This window comes from Megascapheus bottae, chromosome 22 (assembly GCF_031878675.1).
Source record: "Megascapheus bottae isolate mThoBot1 chromosome 22, mThoBot2.hap1, whole genome shotgun sequence".
Lineage (NCBI taxonomy): Eukaryota > Metazoa > Chordata > Mammalia > Rodentia > Geomyidae > Megascapheus > Megascapheus bottae.
In genome coordinates this window covers 29199312-29225155 of record NC_143530.1, presented here as the reverse complement: position 1 = coordinate 29225155, position 25844 = coordinate 29199312, and the positions used below count along the sequence as shown (strand labels likewise).

Sequence of the window (25844 nt, the reverse complement as noted above, 5' to 3'; positions counted from 1 at the left end):
TGTGGGCAGTTTACTGGCCATTGAAATATAAAGTATTTCCTTGATATCCACAGGAGATTGGTTCCATGTTTCTTTCTCAGAATAACAAATTCTTGGGGTGTTCAATTTCCCTTATATAAATGATGTGATACTTGGACAGAACCTACTACTTCTCCTGTATGCTTTAAATCACTCCTAGATTACTTGGAATGCTTCATACAACATAAATGCGGTGGAAATTGTTGCTATACTGTATTGTTCAGGGAATGATGACAAGAAAAAATTTACAGATGGTTTATTTCCAGATAATTTTACATTCATAAGTGAGTGAATGTGTAGATTTAGAACTCCAGGGTGTGTTGGGGGGAGTGGTACATGACAGAGTTGCATACATCTAGGCAAATGGAAAGTAAAAGACAAAGAACAGAAAAATACAGGACAGTGCCAGAGACCAGACCAGACAAAGAATACTTAAAGAACCAATGACAACCACACCATGTTGAGGGGGTCCAAGCTGAGTAGACCGAAAAGAACTCCTCAGCTCATAAATCTTTAGATTGCTCTAGCAATCTTTCAGACTCTGACTGAGAAGGGGCCCAAACACCTGCATTTGTCATAAATTTCCAGGTGATGTCTATGCTGCTTGTCTTTCCAGTATTCTTTGGGACCACACTGATCTCAACTTCGGCTGCATTTGAAAAATCACTAGAAAGCTATGAACAGAATCCTCAAGCATGGGTAGAGATACAGAGTTAGCTGAATGTGTCAGCTTTTAGTTACAGTGATAGAGCACCTAAGGTAAATGAACTTACAGGAAGAAAGTATTTTGGCTGATGATGTCAGGTGTTTGAGTCTATGATCTCCTGGCCATTGCTTTGGGTCCTGTAACGACAATATAGCATGGCAGAAACACACATCAGAGGAAACCTGCTCATGTCTATATGGCTGGGAAGCAAAAACAAGAGAAGAATAGGCCAAGTCCCCAATATTCTCTTCCATATCATATCCCTTATAAACTAACGTCCTCCCGTTAGACCCTGTTTTTTAAAAATGCTCCCACATCCAATAGGCCTAGGACAAAGTGTTTAGTGTATGAATCTTTGGAATACATTTAATATCCAAAACATAATTCTTGGGAATCTGGGATTTTAAAATCTCTTCAAATGAGGCAAATGTCTAGCCAGAGTCGACTACTACTAACTTGAGAGAAAGTGATAAAAACAGGTCAGCAAAGAAGGTGACTAAACTCCAGTAGTGAGAGGGATAGAAAGAGGTTGATCTGGACTGGATAATATACTAACCATAGCTCCAGTCAGAGCCAAGATAGATCTTATTTCTGTTTTGCAAATTTACTAGAATATGGTTTACAGCAGTGGTATGGAGCAATGTTGAAGATGTTTTATTGTTCTCATGTCAGGCTTGGGCATAAGAACTGAAAATAAGCACTTGGGAATAAGAGACTGATAGCTCGGAAGACAAGCATCCTAAGATAAAAGCTAGCAGGAAGAAAGGCCTTTGCAATGACAAAATGAACCAGGAAGGCTGGTGGGCACATACACTTACCAATATGTCCTTCTATTAAAAGAAGATAACCCATGGCTTCCCTTAGCCTGATGGGCCACAGAGCTGGCATGACAAATGGTACAGCTGTCTTTCAATGTGTTCTGGATTTACTTTAAAAACCATTTTCAATTCAACGATTTTTCTAGTACTGTTCGTAGGTTGGAAATTATTTTTTGATCCATCCTGCAGATTTGCATCTGCCTCATGGAATTCTGATTAGGGAAGTACCGATTCACTAGAATCATAACATGTTTAATGAGTCATATCAATTTAATTGTGCTGGTTGGCACTTCCACAGCCCGAGTGTGTCAGCATTTTACTGACAAATGTCATCATTTACAAACTAATTTTTGGGTGCTGATTATGGTCCCTGTGACTAAAAATATTGGGAAATGAGATATGCTTTGTGCAATAAGCCTTTCTTTTCCATTTGCTTGATTAAATTTCAGTTTAATAACATATTAAACCTTCAAGTCTGTACAAAAAAAAAAGGTCTGATCTAGTAATGGTCACTCTATTTAATCCTGATGCAGAGGACGCGGTGTATCTGGATGATGAGAAGGAAAGACAAGAGTATGTCCTGAATGACATTGGAGTAATTTTTTATGGAGAACTCAGTAACGTGAAGAGTAGAAGTTGGAGCTACGGGCAGGTGAGCCACTCAAAATTGGTCATTGTCGAGGATTTTTATTGAATATTTTAGTCACACATATATTACTTTATTCTTAGACAAGCATAATTTCCTGCTTTTCAGGATCTGAGATTCCAAGATAGAGCACAGGAGCAGAAACGTATGCAGCAGACAGCTGCATAATTCAATAGCTGAAATCACACACCCTCTTCTTATTGCCAATGTTGCAGAGACCAGGGGTTACATGGCAACGTGGCTATCAGAAAGAAATACTTTGGTTTCTTGATAATGATAAAAGAATGCTGGAAGGTCTGTACCCTACTCAAATAACTTTTCCAAAGTGTTATTCTAGGGGTCCGGGAGTTTGGCCTAGTGGTACAGTGCTTGCTTAGCATGCATGAAGACCCAGGTTTGATTCCTCGGTACCACATACATAGAAAAAAGGCCAGAAGTGGCTCTGTGGCTCAAGTGGTAGAGTTCTAGCCTTGACAAAGACCAAGGACAGTGCTCAGGCCCTGAGCTCAAGGCCCAGGACTGGCAAAAAAAAAAGTGTTATTCTAGAATACTGCTAATTAGAAAAATGTCCTACCATTTTGCCAAAGGCAGTCTCGGGACTTTCATAGACAGTTCCAGGTTTCAGACTGGAATTATTGTCAGGCTATAGAGCCACAAGTGGTGTTTCTTTAAGATTGTCAGTAATTCAAACTACTTTAACCATGATTCAAATGAATGGAATCTTGCTATATTTCCATAAGTAAATGTATGGCCTGAGGTTTTTGTTTTTTTTTTTTTTATTAGCAACATAAAAAGAAAAAAAGTATCCTTTCTTTTGGGCGTTTTTAAAGTTCTTGGATTTGAACTCAGGGCAGTGATCTCACTCAGCTTGCTTGCTTCCAGCTGGTGCTCTATTATGTGAGCCATTTTTCAAACCCAGATTTTCACTAGTTATTTTGGAGATGGAATCATACACATAATAAAAGACGGCGGTGGCGAGCAATATGCTGTACTTAAATCTGTTAAATCAATCAGTACAGTACATGTGAAATCTCCCAGCTTGCCATTTTACCACTATTTGATCTTCTCGTTTAAAGAAAATTCTTCTATTGCTTGTGACCAACCCAGTTCTTTCTAAAGAAACTGACGTGGTGACCAGGCTTTCCTCATGACAGCAGACTACTTTTTCTCAGCATTTTGCTGGGATCACAGCATTTGACCTGGGATCCACTTTGTCTCAAGGGAGGGCATTCTTCAAATGGTGTCCTCTTCTATGTAGGGTAGAAGCCAATTGCCCCCTGTGATACATTTGAAAGCCATGTAGAAAGACTCAAGTTACTTTTGTGTTCACATAATTTTAAATGACTTTAGTAAATCATTCGTTCTTTCTCCCTTAGGCATCAGAGCTCATATATGTTGAAAGGATCTTCTAAACCAATTTACATAGTTCAATGAAGAGGTGTAATCAGTTTGTGATCCTTGTGTACATCAGTTTTATAATAGTTCTGTTTATGTGTCTAGCTTCCCTTTCTGCGATGCTTTACTTTTCTGAAAGCTGAAGAAATTAGTTTCCTTTCTTCCACTTGAATAGTTCACACTAAAGACTATTTATAGTAGGTAACTTTTTTAAACATTGGTTGTGGTTTCCTACCTTTCCATGGAGCAGAATGAGCATGATGTTGTTTCTCATTCCCCCCCTCCCCCGACAGTTTGAAGATGGCATCCTGGATGCTTGCTTGTATGTGATGGACAGAGCGCAAATGGATCTTTCTGGTAGAGGAAATCCCATCAAGGTCAGCCGGGTTGGATCTGCAATGGTAAGCAATAGCTCCTGATCACTGAAATCTACTACATATGCTATTAGCCCCCAGAGAGTATCAGTTCATGAAGAGCTGTTGAAATAACGACCTACAACTAATAAACCTTTATTTGTTAGACTCTTGTTACCCAGAATAGCTCTTGAATTTTCTAAGCTACTCATGTACTATCAAACAATCTTTTCTCTTAATATTCTGTTTCTTTAGCTTCAGACAAATGGTGATGGAAATCATCATAGTATTGAGCATTTATCTTTAAGGACTTCTTGCCTGGGGATGTAGAAATAACCATGACAAAGACATCTATAATTCTAATCCAAGGATCAATCGATCCATCAAGATTCACAATCTAGTCCAGGATTCACAATAAAGCTTTCCACCATGTTTCTACTTACAGTAAGAGTAAAGAAATGAATAGTTCTGAATAACCTAATCTCTGTTGCACAATACTTTGCCATTGGGCCTGAGCACTTATGAAGGGAGTATTGATTCTCCCAGCAATACCATGAAAGAAAGCAAAGCAGTCACTACGCATACCATGACACCAGGGAGAACACAGAGTGACAAGAATCTGTTAGTGACAAAAGCTTTACCACAACCAGGTATGCGAACTTTTCATCTGAACACATTTTACCTCACAAGTTGATCTTAGCAAGACAGTCTGAGATATCTTCAAAGAAAATGTAGATTCCCAAGTGGGATAGCTGCAAAGGAAAGAGAAAATCTGAAAGATTGGGTCAGAGGTAAAAAGTGAGCTTGTGTAGTCCTGGACCTTTCTGATAAATCTAAACTACATTCAGCCCTGAGTCTAGAAAGGTGTATCCTGTTTCATTTAGAAGGAAAATATTTCTGAATGTAGAAATATTATACTAGGCTGTATTTTATACAAAAAATGAGAAAAATTATTTACATCATCCATGCTCCTAAAAGGTTTCTAAACAACTTGCCCTAGGAAAAATTTTATTTTTGAGGTTGAGTTAAATATCACCAATATTGGTAATTAGTCTGATGATACTATAGCGGGCAATTCAGTAAGAAGGATTCTTTTCTCGAAAAAGTTAAGCTAAATGATCTGGGCAACAGTGGCTTATTTCTGTAACCTTAGCTACTCAGGAGGTTGAAATCAGAGAATCTTGATTTGAAGCCAGCCCAGGCAAGAAAAATCTAGGAAACTCTAATCTCTAATTAGCCACCAAAGAGTCAAAAGTGGAGCTAGGGTCCAAGTGATAGAGTGCTAGCACTGATTTTTTTAAAAAAAATTTGGAGAGAGGGCTGTGAATGTGGCTTAATTTCCTAGTGTGCATTAAGCCCTAGGGTCGATTCTTCAGTAAAATAAACAGAAAAAGCCAGAAGTGGTGCTGGGACTCAAAGTGCTAGAGTCCCATCCTTGAGCAAGAAGCTCAGAGACAGTGCCCAGACCCTGAGTTCAAGCTCCAGCACCATCACACACACAGACACACTCACGCACATACACAATTAAGTTAAGTGGGGGTGTCAGTGTTTCACATGTGTAATCTTAGCTACTCAGGAGGATGTGATTTGAGGATTGCAGTGCAAAGCCAATATGGGACTCTTCAATAAACTTTATTTTAATCTTATCTTCAATTAACCAAAAAAAAGGAAGTGGAGCTGTGATTCAAGTTGTAAATGGTAAATGCTACCCTTGAGTGATAATGCTGAGGGGTAGTGCTCAGGCCTTAACTTCAAGCCACCACTATTAGCACACACACGCACACACACACACACACACACACACACACACACACACACACACACACACAAACTAAATGTAAACATAAGTAATAGTAAAGTATAAACAGTGAAGGTAAAGCTAGACATGATGGCTCCTTCCTATAATCACAGCCAGGGAGCTACAGGTAGGAGGATCTTAGTCCACATCCAGCCTAGGCAAAAGTGAGAGATTTTACCTGGAAACAAACTGAAGTAAAAAGTGGCACAACACTAAGATCAAATCTCAGTAACACACACACACACACACACACAGAGTGAATATATATGTACGTATATATAATTATATATATATATATATTTGAATGTTTATATATCTTAGATTGTAACTATAGGTTTGTCCCAGTATGAAGTATGTGCTTAATTACCATGCATGAGTCCTGGGCTCAACCCCCAGCACAAAGTAAAGAAATAAAATCAGTTTTGTTAGATGTTGATAGATTATATCATGTAATAATAATACACTGAGTTTTAAAGACCTTGAGAATCCCTTGGTTATAACCATTTATACAACATGTGTTAGGCAAACAGTCCATCGTTTCTTTTCCTTCTCAGAAGTTAGCATGCCAGGCTTCTAGTGAGATGGGAAGCAATAGCTGGGAGCCTGAAATTCCTTCATAAACATTCTAAAATGGTGTGTACAAGCATACTCACTGAAACATTGCATGTATCTTTGCAAATTCAGAAATCACTGCTCAACACAAACAAGCACACAAAGAAAACAAAACTCACCTACTCGCATCTGTAGTTGCATTTGTTCAAGTGGAAGCTGTTAAGTGTTGAATGAAACGTATGCTGCTAAGGCAAATTGCCTTGGAATTTTATTAATTCCAAAAAGCTCTTGGAGTTTTTCATCTTGAAAATGTACATCTCAATTATAAGCTTTGGAACTTGACAAAACTGTTATGGCAGTTAGTTGGTACGGGTTTGGGGTAGCGCTTGGAAAAGAAGAATTTGAGTTTGAAAGAGACAGGAATCCCATCCTGAGCAATTTCAAGCAATCTGTCCATTTTACCACGTGTTGTTTATAAGAATAAAGATGCATAGTTTACAAAGATCTTTCACCTCTATAATGTTCTTTAACCTTAGAACAGCTCTGTGAGTCTTTTTTATTCTGTTACTAAAATATTGAGCCTCCAAAAAATCAATGAAAAGATGAATTGTAGGGAGTGGGGAGTCTCAAATGCTTTCTAATTCTTCAGGCCATACCTCTCACGCTTAAAAGTCTTGGAATCGTATCATGAAATTTCAGAGGGCAGATTAACAAACAAAAGAAAATACATCAAATTTCTTTTTTTATTCATGAATTTTATTTATTGTTTCTTTCATGCATTTTATTGTTACTAAAAAGGTGATATACAGGGGGTTAGAATTACATGAGGCAGATAAAGAGTACAGTTTAACCAAAAGTATCACCAAAAAATGATCTCTACTGTGAAAAAATTTTAAATTTAAAACAGGAAACTGAAGGAGATTTAAGGAAATGGAAAAACCTTCCATGCTCCTGGATTGGTAGAATTAACATCATAAAATGGTAATACTGCCCAAAGCAATTTACAAATCCAAGGCAATACCCATCAAAATCCCAACAACATTCTTCAATAAATTAGAGATAGGAATCCAAAACTGCACATGGAATAATAAAAGACCCCAAATACCAAAAGCAATCCTCAGCAGGAAGAACAGTGTTGGTGGAATATCAGTATCAATCCTTGAATTCAATATTGAATACAAAGCCATAGTAACAGCCAAAACAGCTGGATATTGGGACAAGAATAGGCCCAAGGAACAATGGAACAGAATACAAGATACAATTTTTAATGAAATTAAAATATGTATCTTTGGATCACCCAACCAGAGTGAGTTGGAGCTAGATGATTCCAAGCAGAATTAGTATCTGCAGGGATGTTCATACTGCAAATGGGATGGATTTGTTTTCCAGGGATGGACTCAGGCCTCCAAAACTGGGGCTGCTACATGGGGAATTTCTTAGGCTAATCTGTGAGGACAAAAATGCCTCTTACAGAATATGAATGCTAGAAGATGGATGAATAGGGCATAAAGTTCCTCTCAGAGGAGTTACACATTGACTTCAGCTCATGCTATGATGGAAACCACAGCAAACAGAACCCTTCAGAGAGCAATTGCTGTACGTAGGAGTGGGAATGAGCAACTCATCCCTGCCTAGATAGGGAGAAGAAGTGGAGAGAAGTGCAGACAAGACCCAGAAGCATGTAATCAGGTTCCCAAGGAAAATTGGATTCCTGAAAGAATAACCAAGTTCTAGCATTAAAGGTTGACAAGGAGCTTGCAGGACATCCAGCGTACATGATGTGAAAAGAGCATAGAGAATGATCCAAATTGTGCCACCAGTTTCTAAGAATAAGGAGAAACAGAATGAGAAGAAAGAATAGGAGGAAGTGGGGAAGAGGAGAAGAAGGAATGGTAGGAGAAGGAAGGAGGAAGAGAAGGAAAGAAGGAAGGAGGAAGAGGAAGGAGGAGAAGGAGAAGGAGAAGAAGGAGGAGAAGGAGAAGGAGAAGGAGAAGAAGAAGGAGAAGGAGAGGAAGAGGAAGAGGAGGAGGAGGAGGAGGAGGAGGAGGAGGAGGAGGAGGAGGAGGAGGAGGAGGAGGAGGAGGAGGAGGTGAAAAAAGAGGAAGGAGAAAGGAGGAAAAAGAAGGAGGAAAGAGGAGGAGTAACACTTTGGCTCTTAAGTGCACATCCAGCAGATAAAAATCTCTATGGCCCCATGTCTGTGACCTTGGAGAGCTTTGTTGTGGGGGTATGCATTAGCATGATGGGATGGTCACACATCCCCAGGGATGTCAGTAGCACTTTACCTCATGCACAGTTATACCAATTGTCATATTCAAACACGTCTCCAGATGTTGCCAAGTGTACCATCTACCATTCTAGTGAGAAGCAGAACGCCCAGTCCTTCTATAGCTCAGCTTCTATGCCTAAGGGAGAGAAGTAACACTCCTTTCTTGGCTGCATAGAGAACAAACCACCCAATTTCCTCCAAATCCTGTCCAATTTTATCATTTCCTGAAGAAGTGGTGACAGCATCGAAGAAGCTGGGTCTGGGCTCAGGTCAAGAGATGGGGCCTTAGTTCTGCTTCACCTGCCAATGCACTATGTGACTGGAGGCAAAACACAGCTCTCACACTCATTTTTTCCTCTTAAAATGAAATCTTGTCTCTCCACTCCAACCACTTTTGTCAATCTCATCCATAGTAACAAGATACCTTTTTTCTTTTTTTTTTATAACCAGGTGCTCTTTCCTTCTATTTGTTTCCATTTGATAAATTCAGATCTCCTCCAGTTATTTGGGATTTCTGTTATTTTGCTTTGGTGGGCAGATGGGAAATGCTGGTGGCAGTTTGCGCAGCCTCTTGGAAAAGCCAATGAGAAAGAATAACCAAAGATCTTATCATCTCATTGTCTGGAGATTGAACCTGTTATGCTATACTCTCACACATGTCACCTTTTGTTTCGGGTCTGAATACTAAAGGGTGTTCCTTACCAAAGCTATACCACAGATTCATTTAAGAAAAAAAAGAAGAAATTGAGGGTCAAAAAAAACACCTGCTCCAAGTTATAATTCCTCTCTTAAGTCACATCCTTAAATGATTGTTTTTTTTTTTTCCTTGCCAGTCCTGGGTTTTGAACCCAGGGCCTGAGCACTGTCCTTGGGCTTTCTCAAGGTTAGTACTCTAACATTTGAGACACAGCACCACTTCCAGCTTTTTATCTGAGTATGTAGTACTAAGGAATCGAATCTAAGTCATTGTGCATGTTAGGCAAACAATCTACCATTAGGACAAACTCCCGGCCCTGACTGTTTTCTTTCTACCTCACTTCTAATGTGACGGTCCCCTCCAAGAAAATTGCCAGAAAATGTGCCAAGAAAGATAAGGATGTTTGATGCATTCTGAAAATTTCACATTGATATTGCAATCCATCGGCCAGCTCTGAATGGCTTTATAAAGCCACCAGACTACCAAAACACTTGTGTCATAGTGTTTTGTGCCACAAACAACACAGTGCTGGGGACAAAAAATAACAGTGAAAATAATGTGGCATTACTGCTAGGTGGTTATCTGGCCTTGCCTGCTCTGCACCGTGACTGATTGGATTTGTCAGTGGCTGTGGGCTGGGCACCTTCTCATGAGACAAGCTGCAGTAGCCCTGTTACTGTCTGCTAAATCACTGGGAAAACCAGCCTCCCCCCCTCCCCTCGCCCCTTCTGTGCAGGTTTGTTGTTATGGGTCAAGGCTTGAGCAAATGAAGAGGTGTACAGACACCAGTATATGAGATCTGAAGAGGTATACAGACACCAATATATGAGAACTAAAGGAGTGTTTGGGGCTCTTCCAGCTGAGGCAGCAGAAGTCCTCGGTGGAGATGTGTTTCTCTCAAGGTGACACAGCAAATAAGCAGCCGAGCTAGAAGTAGGCCTTGTCCTTGCAGTCTTGGACCATCTCTCTTTCAGAAGGCCATTGCCGATACATTATGATCAGTAACAAAATTACTCTATCAAGATTTACAATAGAACAAAACCTAGATACATAAGGCCATATAATATGGCGCCAAATGAAAGGACCTCTAGGATATTGAAACAAAAGCCATATAATGAGTGATTGTTATCCTTAATGTACTATGTTATCTCTCATCTCTTTTGCTGTCCCTTGGTTATCTCATATTGTTACAGTATTTCACCTTGTTATCTGATATATTGTGTATATGCGTATTTGGTTATTTGAAATAGGATAGGAAAGGGGGGAAACAAGATGAGAGGCGGGGGTGGGGAGAGGGAAATGGGGACCAAGACATGAGAAAAGGCATCAATATATGTGAAATAATGCACCTTCTATCTGGTGAATATAAATGTAACCCTTCTATCAATTACAATAAAAATATATGAAAAAATTTCTCTATCAAATTGAGTAGGTACCTCTTAAAATAGAATAAGCACAAGAGCAGGGGAATTTTGAAAAGAAAAAGGAATAAATGAAAAATGTATAAAGCAGAGGATTCTAAATAGCCAATGGCATTGTGTCCCAGGGAATGAGGCCCCTGGAAGGATTACACAGTAAATGCAGCTAGTGGTGTGTGGTGGTGACGACTATGGTAGTGGTGGCTGGAATGATGGCTGCTATGTGGTGGTGAGGAGGAGGAAGCAGTGGGGACTGCTGGGGGGGGGAAGAAGGGGGCGTGGCTGCTGGTGATGTAAACAATTGACTCGTTAAGTATTCAACCAGCATCTAGGAACTGGGCCACAGCTTCTGTCTTCACAGACACTCTAGTCTAATATAGAAGACCGATGTATAACTACAAAGTGTCTAATCCATGTCAACACATTTGCTGCCTGAAATAAGCACAAAATTGTATGGGAAGGCAAATCTTTCAAATTTACCTCAAAGCTTTCCCCAAACTAAACAGTGGCCTAATGGGTAGAGGGAGAATGAATGGCTGGCCAAGAGCTCACAGCAATAATAAATAGGCCATTCTATTCTCCTCAGAAAGTCCTTTCGTGTGCGGGAAACTATATCCAAACGGCCAGTTACCAAAAGCACTGGAGGAAAATTTGTAGTGGGTGCCATCATTTGCTACTCGAAGATCTGTAAGGTGGAAAACATAAGGTTGGAACAGGTAGTTTATCCCATAGAGTGCCAACACTTATAATTGCTTGATCCCTTGAAACAATTCTGAGAAGAGAAAAGGTAACAGTAATGGTAAACTTTGGAAGGCAGGAGAGAAGAAAAAGGGTCAATATAGTCAGAGATTTTAGAATTCCTGCGCTATACGGTTTTGTCAACCTGGACTTCCCTGATTCCTTCGAGGTCTGCACATTTATTTTTAACCTTGGTCTTTTGCTGATATCGAACCATGGTGCCATCATTAATCCCCATTAATGCCTCACTCTGACTGGGCCTTTGGGGAATTAACTCCAGATTGAACTTTTTTAACCAATCAATATTCTGTACACTCCTTGGTGTTATTAAAAAATCTTGACCTACAGCTATTAAGTCTAACTGACCATACCGGTGGCAAATCCTGAATTCATCTTGAGCCCCATCAGAGATGAATGACTGTGAGTCAAAAGGGACTTCATGACTTTGCCATTTTCAAGGTTATACAATGATTAGATGAACTGAACACAACCTATGTTCGCATTGTTCATCATTCTTCTCTTCTCATCCCAGTATTTACAAACTTGTTTTCCAGCAGGCATTGTTGGCTTATACCTAGAATCCTAGCAATTCAGGAGACTTAGAACTGAGGATTGTGGTTTGAAGCCAGCCTACACATGCAAATCCGTGAAAGTCTTATCTCCAATTAATCAGCAAAAACCAAAAGTGGAAATGTGACTCAAGTGCTAGGACACCAACCTTGAGTAAAAAGCCATTCGAGAGCAGGAGGCCCTGAGTTCAAGCCTCAGTACTTGGCGCACACACACACACACACACACACACACACACACACACACACACAGTGTTGTTTTCTTTTGCATACATAAAAAGAATAGTCACAGCATTACTACCAAGATAATGTTGCCAAGCAATTCCACAGGGTATTTACTGCAAAACCATGTGGAGTTTTTTTGCTTTTCTTTTTCCTTTTTTAGTCATCACTCTAATTATTTGTTTGCCCATAATGAGAGTGAAGTTTCACATTTAGCAAACTTCTTCATGCCACAAAATCCTACCTAATTGCAGACATTCAGATTACATACATATACATAAATATAAATTTGCCTGTCCTAAAAATCCCACACCTGAGACAGCTACAGGGTTTTTTTAAAGAAACAAAACAACAACAAATCAATGTAGTAAGGAATATTTAACTGATTGTAAAGCAGCCCAAAAAGCACTGTGTTGGAGTAAACTGTTACAGAGAAATCTAAGAACTCAGCGACCACTGTCACTAATGCTTTAACCTTTTACCACCCAAAGAGCTCCCCCCGCACTGGATCATATTTTTAGAAAAAAAATTAAAAAAGGCATGATTATGTAATAATAATTGATTTTCCCGTCGTGAGTCTGATTTAGATAACTGCCAATCACAGCTTCTAAGGGTAGTAATAGTGGCTGTGCTGTCTGTATTGTTCCAGCAGGTAATGGCTATGAACATAGTGGCACAATTCAGGGCTACATAATGCAATTTTTATTATTTTTTTCAAGAATGGCCTTCCTGTACTATTAAACTGCAGAGACCTAGAGTCAAAATTCCCAGGTTGCAGTTCATTGTCAAGTACAAACTGCTCCAGTGGAGGTCAAATCTCTGTTCTTCTTTATACATCTATTAACCTTTATTTATGTGATGTGTGTCTGTCGGTCATGCACATAGATGTCAGGAAAGACATTCTCATTTGGTGATAGGAAAACAAAGTTAAAGCCTGCAATGCTCTTCCAATGGTGACACAGCCCTATGCACAGGAGCTCACATAGTAACAATGTTTGGAGAATTTGCTGGTCAGTATTACTAAGGAGTGTTACACAATACGTCGTGGTAAAATTCTACATACCTGATTGTGTGTGCATGTGTGTGTGTGTGTGTGTGTGTGTGAGAGAGAGAGAGAGAGAGAGAGAGAGAGAGAGAGAGAGAGAGAGAGAGAGAGAGAGAGAGAGAGAGTGTTTTCGTGTGTGCTCACCAATCCTGGGGGGAACTTGTTTTCCTTTTCATACATGAAGAAGATAGTTGCAACATTAGTACCAAAATATATTGCCAAGCAATTCCACAGGGTATTTACTGTAAATCCATGTGGGGTTTTTGCTTTTCTTTTTGCTTGCAGACTCACTCTCTCAGTTGGTTTTTATCTCAAGGCTAGTGTTGTACCACTTCTGACTTCTTAGTAGCTAATTGGAGATGAGAGTCTCATGGACTTTCCTATTCAGGCTGGCTTTCAACCATGATCCTCAGATCTCAGCCTCTTGAGTAGCTAGGGTTATAAATTATTAATTTTTAAAAGAGTTTTATTAAATCCTGAAATCTCGAGCAGAAGTATTAAAAATGAAAAGGATTTGTTTCTTTCTTATCATTCCCTAGGACCAAGGGAATCAAATGGTGAAGGGACAAGTCATAACAACCTTACCACATTCCCAACAAGACAATACAACAGGTCTTTAATTTGCCAGGGATTTTCATTTTCTATGAAAGATTTTCAACAACTGACCAACCTATTTGAATCTGGTAGGGAAGTAGAATTTGCCTAACAAGAGAGTACCTTCATCAGAAGATACTTTTGAGACATCATGTCAATTCCATATATACCCAACATGCACATGGAAAGACTGAGTTATCAAGAAGTTGAATGACTTTATCAAGGTCATAGCTAGCACTGGCGATGGACCTCTGATTGCCTGACCCTTCCGATACCCTTAGAATACTATTATCATATATCTCCTAAGTGGGCCCATTCCTGTCACCTTTGAACAGCAATATGTCCCTTGGATACAAACGTAATGTCTTTCACATGCACTGTCTGATTCATTCCTTTTCTAGGTGAAGGAAATAGTGAACAGTGAGTCATTCAGACATCATTTGTTTTCTGTTATGGTAAAAGCCAGCTATGTAATGAAGTTTCCATTTGTGGGCAAACAGCTTGGTTTCTCACTTATTAAGGTTACATTTCTTATGCGTGTTTTTCCCATATTTTTTGGAGAAAATCAGATATTTATTACAAGCCATCTCTCAAATGTGATAATCACAGTCAGTCTAAATGTCTGCCTTTCCTGAATTGCTTCCTGGAATGAGGTTTCAATGCAGCATCTATTTTGTAATCACACAGGCTATTTCTGAAACATGGGGGTGCTAGCTTTGTGGCCCTCCCTGCAAGCTGTGCTATCAGAGCTGCTCTGGTCTCCTGAGACAAATGTCCCTAAGATTGATGGTGAGAATGCAAGTCAGGGAGCTCCTTTAGGATGCATCTTTTCATGCACTTCGGGTTTCTCTCTTGTCTCTCCTCTTTGACTCTCCTCCCTTGACATCTTTTTCTCTCTTCTCTCCTCTTGCTTCCTATTTTCCCCTTCTCAGCCATCAAGTTTGCATTGTAATATTTCTGGAGACTTGATCTACGCCAGCCTGCTTTATAATACCCAGCAGTAGCATAGCCATGAGCAGGAAAACAACATTGAGAGGAATGTGAGCTCTGTTTGTTCCCTCTTGGCTCATATTTGGCTATTTTTCTTGTAACTGACAATTAGTAAAGAATTCTGTGGCCAAAAAGAATCCTCTTACTAGGCACTGGTGGCTTATGCTTGTAATCCTTGCTACCCTGGAGGCTGATATCTGAAGATGTGAGATTAGCCTGGGCAGACAAATCCAAGAAACTCCTACTTTCAAATAACTAGCAAAAAGCTACAAATGAAGGTGTGGCTCAAGTGGTAGAGCAGCACATATCCACACAGTCCTCCACAATTGAGACACAAATTAATGATTTAATAATTTCTTGTTGGATGACTATCATGTAGAGTGGACCTAGTTATTCCCCTTTCTTAGAGTATGGTTCATGTAGATAGATATACCAAAGGGTAATTACAGAACAGGTACTGTATAACAATGTACATAAGAGTTTGGTTTTAGGTACCTTTTTTTCTGTCAGTTGTGGAGTTTAAACTTGGGGCCTGGGTGCTGTTGGTGAGCTTTTTCACTCAACACTAGCTAGCACTCTACCACTTTGAATACCACTTCAAGTTTTCTGGTGATTATTTGGTGTTAAGAGACTCACAGACTTTCCTACTTGGGTTGGCTTTGAACCACAATCATCAAATCTCAGCCTCCTGGGTTGCCAGGCCTACAGGCATGAGCCACTGATACCCATCTCATTTTGGATTTTTTTGAGCCTAGCCTTTAACCCGTGATCCTCCTGTAACTACCTTCTGAGGACTGGAATTACAAGCTTGCACCACCATATCTGGCTTTATTCAGTAATGAAAATCCCCTTTACTCATTATTTCAGTAATGAGTATTTTAGCCAGGTGCCTATGACTTTACTCCTGGTTACACAGGAGGATGAGATCTAGATGACTATAGTTCAAAGCTAGTATGAACAGAAAAGTCTATAGACTCCATCTTCAAAGAAAAAAAGAAAAACAACAACTGCCTAAAAGCCAAAGCTAGAGCTATGTCTTAGTAGAGTACCAGTTCACTAAACCAGGCAGGCATACATTTAAAGAGTGGTACCATCAAAAAGTAAAAAAAGAAAAAGAAAAGAAAAGAAAAAAAGGACAAATACTTTACGATGTTTTTCTAAAGTTGTTTGGATTTTATAGTGCTAGTGATAAAACCCAGGGTTTGTGCACACTAGGCAATTACTCTAGTACCAAGCTATACAAGAAATATTTTGTTTATTTTTTATGGTGCATGGATATGAACTCAGGGCCTTGCACTTACTAAGTGGGTCCTCTACCACTTGAGACATCTGCCTAGCTCTTTCTGGTTTTGATTATTTTTCAGTCATTTTGCTTGTTCTAGCCTCTGACCTCAAACTCCTACCTCCATCTCCCATATCCTTGAGATTGTTGGCATGTATGGAGGCAAGAACTAGATATATTGCAATTCATAAACTACTTCATTAAGTGCCAACTCCTTTGGACAACCACTTAGAAATCATTTTAGAAATCAAAATAAGTAAAAAGAAATACCTTCTTGTGACAGGTAATGATGAAATGATCCTGTTTTCAGAATTTTACAACCTGAGATTTTTACATGTTATTAAACTATAACTCGTCTTGAATTTTTCTTCTCTCTGCATGATGCAAAGTAAAGGATCATCAAGGTTTTTGTTGTTGTTGTTGTTAGCCAGTCCTGGGCTTGAGCTCAGGGCCTGAGCACTGTCCTTGAACTTTCTCAAGGTTAGAACTCTACCACTTGAGCCTCAGCACCATTTCTGGCTTTTTTCTATGCATGTGGTACTGAGGGATCGAACCTGGGTCTTCATGCATGCTAGGCAAGCACTCTATTACGAGGCCAAACTCCTGGCCCCAAGGTTGTTTTTTTAAATATTTATTTTTTAGCAAGAATTATTTTTAAAAGATGGCCATAATAGTACTTCTGTCTAGTCAATAGAACGTTGAGTGCTCACTCTACAGTAGGCTTAGGCTTGCAAAGTCAAAATGGCACAATGTCCTCTTTTTTCCTTCCAGGAAAACAGGCTAAAGTATGAAGAGAAAAGCAGTAACTAAATGCATGTCACAGAGTTGTCATCTTGATGATGTGTTATAAATAACTTTTAATTCAAACAGAAAATACTTCTTTCTAAAATAAAATAGGATATCCAGAAAATCTTATTCAGAATTATGGGAACAAAGACAATCAAAAGAATGACACAATACAGAGTGATAAACAGGAGAAAACACTGCTAAGTCGGGATATTGTATAAGCTTGGTAACAATGGCATAGGTGAGAAGATTAGGAGCAAAACCAGCCTACTTTTAAACAATCAAGAGACCTTTACCAAGTAAAGGAGGAGTTGCATGTGGAGACAGTAACATTTCCAAAGGCAGTAGGGAGAAAATGCCAAAGAGTGAATAAAGCAAGTATATGTGACCCTGGATGTTAAAAGGATCATGAAAGCTCAGAAAGGATCAAATCTAAGGTGCCAAGAAGGAAAACAGAAATCCCTGCCATCCTGGTTCCTTTATCTGTGTGTTGTCTTGGAAGTATGCCCCTGAACCAGCCTGTTAGAATACTTCGTATTCAGTAATCTCTCCCCCTAGCCTTTCTAAATAGTTTGGTAAATAGATCAATACAAGAAATAGATGTCTACATTCCCAGAGCAATGAGTTTTCAAATTTTCTACTACTGTTTTCTGGTGTCTGTTGTTGTTGATGTTTTAAATACCAGCTGAATCCAAAGACAAAACATCTGTCATTGCGGAGAAAGGGTAGCTGAAGCCCTCATCCTCACCACCAAGTCCTCTCTTGCTTCACTCTCCTACAGGAACTTCTGATGTACATGAAACAAACTTCTGGAGCATGAGGACATAAGTCCTCTACCCTACCACTCCTTTTTCTGACTAAGGTACACGACTAGTAGACTGGAGTGACTTGTGATTCACAAAACGTAGAAAGGATTTTTCACAAGGAACATTTTTCCCCATCTCAAATTTAACGATATGCCTTTGACGCTAGTTCATACTACCCCAAATTTATAGCCAACAGTTTTCAAGAAACTACTGTAGACATGATTAGGTATAAAACCGTTTTCTAAGCATTACAGAAATCCTAGCTTTTATGAGAACATAATTTTAACCATGCAACTTAGCAGACTGTAATAGGTGTATAACAGAGAAAAGCCATTTCATCATAGCCATATAAAATGTGCATATGAGAGAAGAAATACCTTTCTGTGTGTAAGAAGAAGTAGAAAAACAAATTGTAACTACACCAAATGTAAGTGCCTACAACAGGAAATAGAATCAAGAAGTGCCATTTTAAAAAACAAAAAGACCTGAGACTCTTATCTCCAATTGACCTCCTGGAAAAAAGGGAGGTGGGGCTTGGCTCAAGGATAGGGTGGTAGCTTTGAGGTAAAAAGCTCAGGGACAACTCCCAGGCCTAGAGGTAGAGCAGTAGCCTTGAGCTGAAGAGCTCAGGGCAGCACCCTGGCCGAGGTCAAGCCACATGACCCATACCAAAAATAAATAAATAAATGAAACATGAACACTGAAATACATTCATGTTGTATCACCTAATTCTCTCCTTTGAACAGTTAGACTACACATAAAGAATAAATGAAAAGAATGTTACTAGTATTATAAGGTAGGATGAGTGGAGGAGGTGAAGAGAGATGAAAATATTTTATGTACAGATGTGAAAATGGACCAATTAAGACTTGTTGAAAAAGACTTTTGGAATGGAGGAAGGAGAATGAAGAAGATGGACAGACAGAATGAGTTCCATCAAGATACAATGGATGTGTGGATGAATAGAACAAAATAAAGCCACCTTTTACAACAAATAGATGTAAATCAAATGTATGGAAAAGAAAATATAAGGTACTTCATGTATAAGAACTTCTAAACAGATATAGCAAAGATTCTTAAATGTCCATTTAAAATAAAATGAATCAAAATCAGCACACAGCAGAAAAATACCTTTGAAACTCATATCTCCAATTAAGCACTCAAAAACTGGAAGTGGACTTGTGTCTCAAAATAGTAGATCCCTAGTTCGGAGCAGAAAAGCTCAGGGTCTTGATCCAGACCCGGGCCCCACAACCATATAAATAAATAAATGAATGAATAAATAAATAAATAACAGTTTTTAACTTGAAAAAAAAAACTTGTCAGTATCATGTTAAAATCTATTGGAGCCCCATGACCAAAAGTACAAAGAGGTTCAGGAAGAGAGAGAGGTTTGTCCTTTGTTTGGAAACCCAGGACATCTCTTGTGCCAGATCCGAAGGTCAGAACCATGCATGGCCAATCCTGCAGCTAGCCTACCACAAAGGGCCTCCTACCCAAAAAGCATTGCACTTTCTCTGCATTTCCTCTAGAAAGGCTGGCTCTTCCCTTTCAGCTTTTGCTTCTCTCCTTATGTGAACAAAACCAGTTCACTCCCATTGAGACCAGAGTCAGTGATCCCAGATGTTCCTGTGCACCTACTCTGTCACACCAAGAGAATTGCAGCTGCTCTCTCTCCCTGGAAGTAAATACTGGGCAACTTTTCTAATATTCAAAAAAAGTATGAAGAAGAAAACAAAAACTAAATGCATGTCACAGAGTTGACATCTTGATGATGCGTTATAAATAGCTTTTCTTTTAATTCAAAAAGAAAGACTTCCTTCTAAAAAAAAAGAAAGATAAAGATATCCAGAAAAGCTTATTCAGAATATCCAAAACCTTTAAGCATTAAGGTTAAATAAGTAACTACTGGTAATTTTGTTACATATCCTGTGGGTGAGGGAGGTAGGGAGGGGAGAGTATGCAGGTGGAAGGTGTGAGTCTGATCTAAGTATGCTGTGTATGTATATATATATGGTTATATATGGATATATATGAATATATATGGATGGTTATATATCCATATTTCCTATGTCCATACATATATGGACATAGGAAAATGAATTCATATATATATTGATATAGGAAAATTAAAGCCCATTGATGCTAATAATAAAAATGTGAGGAAAAGAGAGGTCACAACAAGAAAAGGGCTTTGTAGCTCAAGAGAGCAGTGGTTGACATTTTGCCTTCTAATTTGGCAAGAGGCTTCCAAATTTAAATATACAAGACATTAGGATCCTTGTGTGACAGAGTGGTCCTCATGATATTAAAAATGATTGAAAAGTACCAGCCTTAAAATGCAGTGCAGTGACTTGGGTTGGTGATTGCTAATGTTTTACAGAGGCTGTTTAGAAAAGTCTTCTTCACTGTAGGTTAATTACATTCAACATATCTACTGCTTGGCATAATATATGAAAGACGGTTGTTGTTTTTTTGTATATTGGGATTTGAACTCAGAGTATCTGATTGCTTGACTGGGTTGTTCTACCACCTGCACCATGCTCCAGACATCTTTGCTCTGGTTATTTGGGGGATTCATCTTGCTTTTTTGCTAAGCTAGCTTGGAGAGCATTTTTGCCAGAATCTGTACGACAGATTCACCACCACATCTAGTATTTTATTTTAAGGTGAATCTCACAAACATTTTTGTTTGAGCTGACCTGGAACTCTGATCCAATTACTCCAACCCATTTGTTAAAAAGATTATATTTAATCCATGAATTTCCCTTTGGAACTAACAAACTATATTTGTGTGGGTTTATTTCTGTGTTCTGTATGGTGCTCCAGCAATCTGGTTTACTATATGCTATTTAATTTAAAAGTATCGCATTGACTTTAAAAGTGTTATATTTAATTGCACTCAAATTTTATTTAATTTCAAGTTTTATTGAATCTTGGTAAATTTTACTTTAGTAGAAGAGAAACTGAGTTGCAACAGAAAAAATTGTTAAATTTCAAATGAGTTGTCCCTTATAAGGAAATCATTTCCCAAAGGATGCCTTTACAATTACTTAAAAGTTATGAAACCCATTAAAAGAAAAAGTAATTATGTATTTTAAATTGCATTTTATCTTTAGATTATGTTAATTAACTATGGGAGACCAACACATTAAAAAGTTAGTATTTTTGTACGCTCAGCTTTCCTCTCTCATATCTGATTTTTCTTACAGTGATTATTATTTTTACATTACTATGATTCCAAAGTCTCCCAGTAACTGTAGTTCCTAAACATGCTAGAATTACATAAGTTGTTCTCACCAATAAGTGTTTCTGAGCTCTTTGATTTGATCTTAGTTAGCTTTTGTTGCTGTATTTCTTTGTGTCTTTCAAAACTTTTATTATTATCTTTAAGTAGTTGCACAAATGAGTTGTTATTTAACAAAGCAGCTTAAGAATCCAATATAGTTGAGCACCCTTTCAGCATTGCCACCATCCCTCCCCTACCTATCACTTCCCTCACTCCTCTTAATTTTGTAAGGTAAACATTAGATACTTGCCTGCATTTATGGCTCTCAAGTAGCTCATGAGAACCATCTATCCACTGAGGTCTTCCAGTTCTGACAATGTGCCACTCACTCCTACACTCCCACCGGACCTTCAGTATACACAGTGTTCTCAGGTCTAATTTCTTTCTTTCAGCACAATGGAAGTACTACTGGCTAGCAGTGCTTTCTTACCCAAAGATCCTGGGGAGAAACCCAAAGATAACTTCATTCCCCCATTTTTTGCTGAATTGTGTTATTTTTCTGGATAACTATATAATTCCTTTGTGCTAAAGTTTAAATTAGTTTAATTTTCTAGACAGTGAGTTCTCTGTCACTTTCTGCAACATGTTACCATAGAGCATGCATCATTCTTTCAATGTGTACATTCATTTCAACGTGCAGATTCATTATTCTTTAAATGTATAGATTCATTTTCCCTTAATGGAGTATTCTTCCATTGTGACTGTACATTCTGTTTCATCAGGGAGGGGAAATCCCTCTGTTTTAAGGACACAAGTATTTTTATGCTGTATCATCTTTGTCTATGATAACTGTTCTCTGTGCATGACTGTGTCTTTTTCTTTAGCATTTTCTTTAACTATCTCAAGCTTATCATCTATGTCATTTGTTCTATTTTTAGCAGTCTCTTCTTCTTGCATAATAAATACTAATGATTTATTATAAAAATCTGTGATGACATTATTTCATTTCCTTAGCTTAGGCTCAGTGATCACCTAAAGGATTGTGAGAAGTCCTCCTAAGAATTCTTAGTGATCCCCAATTTTGTTCTCTTCCGTGTGTGTGTGTGTGTGTGTGTGTGTGTGTGTGTGTGTGTGTGTGTGTGTGTGTTTGGGGGGGGCGGGTGTTGTAGGACTTCAACTCAGGTCCTTGGTGCTGTTCCCTGAGCTTTTTTGCTCAATGCCAGTAGCACTCTACCACTTGAGTCACAGCTCCGCTTTAGATGTGTTTCAGATGGTTAATTAGAGATAAGACTCTCATGACTTTTCCTACCCATCATTGGCTTGGAATCAAAATCCTCCTGAGTAGCTAGAATTACAGGTGTGAGCCACCAGTGCCTGGAAGTTTTGTTCTTTCTCTCTGTGTCTCTTTCTCTCCCTCCCAGCCTCCTTTCTCCCCCTATTCTCTTTTCTTCCCTTCTTACAGCTTCTTTTTTCACTCATATTTGTATTTGCATGACTCCTCATTTGTTCTAACAGAAGACATCTTAACTATTCTGGGCCTAAGATAAATATGAGTCCAGTATGCTTAACTCTGTCTAATCTTCAATTCCCACAGAGACTAGAATGAGGGAGAACGTTAACTGAAGAAATGAGTCATCTTCATTAGAGCATTTACTTCTGCTCCTTCCATAACTGGAGCTAGATCTCTTTCCCATGAAAGATTTTCTTGGGTTTTGTATTATTTCCCAGTATCCCCTGCATCTCATTTAAGGTGCAGGCCTTTTATTCATCTCTTTTCCAACAAAATTAATCCCATAATTTGTGGGAACAACAAACAAGAAAATTAGTGAAAATTAGTGTTCTAATTCAGTTTGTTTCTTTCCAGATTTTGAAAGGCAAATGGAAAGAAATCTCATTATTGTGTTTACTCACAGGAAGGCTTAAGAGGGGCTGGTTGTCAAGGTCAGGATGTAAGCCAGACTTCTTCTTTGCTTCAATCAACTGTCCTCATCTCTTGGCACTAGGTTTCGAAATTTATTGCAGTATATTATGTCACTGAGGTTACTGATAGTAACTTTTAGAGAGCTTGCACTTTTCTTCATTTCTTCAATGCTGTAGTCAATGTGGGAGGGGAAATAGTGCAATTTGTACTGAAGTTGAAGATGTCTGCTGTCCAGACTCCTGGGTTCATACTGCCATTTGATCACTGATGACTCCAGGCCTTGCATCCTTGAGTAATTTAAGTTCATACTGAGGTATTACATCAAGCAACTGTGTGAGGAAATGGAGTAATATGCTCTTAAACTGTATTCCAAATATTTCCTATTGTCTAGGGAGGCAATCCCTATGGCAATCACCAAAGACTATCTATTTCAGTGTCTGAACTCCCTAAAAATCAATGTTCTAATTAGAAAACAGTAGCTAATCTGGACAAATGCTAATAAATGAGATTTGTGATTTATCTAGCAATAGGGAAACAGCTCAGCATTAACAATTAAAAGGTCTGTAGAGAAAAGAGCCTCTTTTTTCCTTTCTTACTTGTCTGACTGATGCTATAAATAGCCATTCTAATTAATGAGTATCTATCTGAAAAATGGGGCCTCAGAATCATGGTTTAGGAACTTCTATTTCCAGGTTTCATAGACGTTATTCTATTTCTCAGTGATAAGGGAATGGTAAAGTGAGTTCAAAGTTAAATTAGCCTACCATTAAAGACCAAACCATATCATAGCCAACCATGACACTCTTAGAGAATCCATTCTAGTAGATTAATAATCAAATAAATTACAGTGGAATGTACTGATAGAACAGAGACAAACAGTGTGCTGGACTTTCCTGATCTCTAGATATTTCATGGGTCTACAGGCAAAAATTGAAGTCCATCAAAGGCAAAGGCACAAGTTCATAATCACCTAAACAAAGTGATTGACTTGACAATGCTTTGAAGCCTTGCTACTCCAAGTAGCAATTCTCCAGAGAATTTTTTTCCCTATATTGAACAAATTAACTGGGAGAGTTACGGATACTCTGTAACTTGACTGGACAGAGTCAAAGGGGAGACATAGTATGTCTAAATCTGATGGATTAGTGATCCTCTAGACAGCATTCCACCTCATTTCAGTGAAGGGTGTATCCTTCACCAAAGAAGGTGCTTGTACACTTTTACTATTTTCTCCTGACATTTCCTATTTCGCCTCATATGACCTTCTTCCATGATATTCATACAGAGGACTCTGAACCTGCTGTATGTTATTTTCTTGTCATAAAGCATCTCTTCTTTTCACTATGTGGATGGCTTTTCTGGCCAGTTTTCCTGTTATCTCCTCTATGAACCCTCACAATCACCATCGCTCTGCAACCTTCTTCAGCTTTTCAGTCTGCTTGATAGCCTTCTTAATTCCAGTTATTTTTGATTCTACTTTATTGGCTCCTTACTCATATGACTCCAGGATAAAAAGTCTTATTCTTACTTAATGTAAATATATACATGCTTGTTGAATACACAGGTGATTATTGAACAATTATGGAACACCAGCTCTTTGTTCATAGTTGTTAGACTTCATAAAAAAATCACATTTCAAGAATTCTCCATGAACTCTTGAATCATTTCAAAAGATAGGCTCCTCTACAACTAAGTGCAGCCTGCTGAATTAAGAGGCCTGGGCAAGTGTTAAAGTTGCACTGTTGGTGAGGCAGCAGAACCATTTTTTTTAAATACTGTATTTTAGTATCCAAATACATCTAAGCATGGACTTCACGTTGCCAGCCATGTCTTTGCAGCATCATCCTGACCTATGTTTCACAAATAAATGTGTATACAGACTACTCATGCACCTTGTTAGAATGCCAATTCTTTTTCAGTAGGCCTGGGAGCTTCTAGACTCCTAATGAGGTCCCCGGGAGAGTGGACAACTGCTGGTCCACAGAGCACGCTTGCAGCAGCAAGGCTTCAAAGCATTGTCAATTGTAAAACACATTGAAGTGGCCCCACTTCTGAACAATTCCCACCGCTCTCCACCTAGGCTCTCAACTACTGTTAAATCTGATGAATCCTCAGTACTCAGAGAAAAAAAAAAGACACAATGTTTCAAAAATGTCATTCTTACTTGGTAGTTTTGTCTAAATATGAATGGTGTTTGCAACTGAGATTCACGGTGATTAGCTGATTGTAGCCTAAGGGTTTTCTTCAATGTTCAAAATTGCCACTGTCTGCAAAAAATCTCCTCTGTTCTGGGCATTTTAGGGAAACAGAAATGCCCTTTAACAAAACTATCAATCGGGGGTTGGAGGTATAGCTCAGTGGTAAGTGCTAAGAGCTTGAATAGCATGTGCAAGGCCGAGTTTGACAATATATATGTATATACATACACACACATATATATGTATGACTATCACAAAGAGACCATTTCTTTAATAAATTTACAAAAACAATTCTGTAAAAGTACCCATAGGAATTCTTTCTTTTTCTTTTTAACTAATGTTTAATGGTTCCTAAGATAACATCTGTTCTTTCTCAGTTCACTGGAATCTGACATTCATCATGGGAATCAAAGCCCACTGGATGAGCATTTTTCATTTATCAGTTTTGTGTTACTCTTCTCACCACCACAAGATTCCCTCCCATATTTTTTTTCCTTTGCAGGTCTTCTTTCTCTCTTCTCTATGTCACTCCCACTCAAACCAAGTGCCCTAGGGATCTTGTCCAAATACATGTCACAAGATTCTTCCTATGTGTCATTCAATACTTAGAAGGAGTCTTGCTTATTTGGTCTTCCCATTTGCCCACTTTGCTTGTGCTCCATTGAACAGAACTGAACAAAAAGTGGAGCTGTTGACACAATGTAGGATATATGGAAGGTACCAGAAGCCTTCACTTGCCCCATACCACAATCCAGAAGCACTTATCTAAATGGTTTTCTTCCTTCTCACCTCTC

At 38.7% G+C, this 25844-nt stretch overlaps 1 protein-coding gene across 1 annotated transcript in view; it reads left to right on the top strand.

Moving 5' to 3' along the window:
- Positions 1-25844, top strand: part of F13a1 (coagulation factor XIII A chain) — a 181570-nt gene that overhangs the window by 70685 nt on the left and 85041 nt on the right. Inside the window, exons 5-6 of the mRNA XM_090356424.1 lie at positions 2076-2194; positions 3877-3984. Of these exons, the coding sequence (XP_090212550.1) occupies positions 2076-2194; positions 3877-3984 (227 nt within the window). The remainder of the gene's footprint in view (positions 1-2075; positions 2195-3876; positions 3985-25844) is intronic.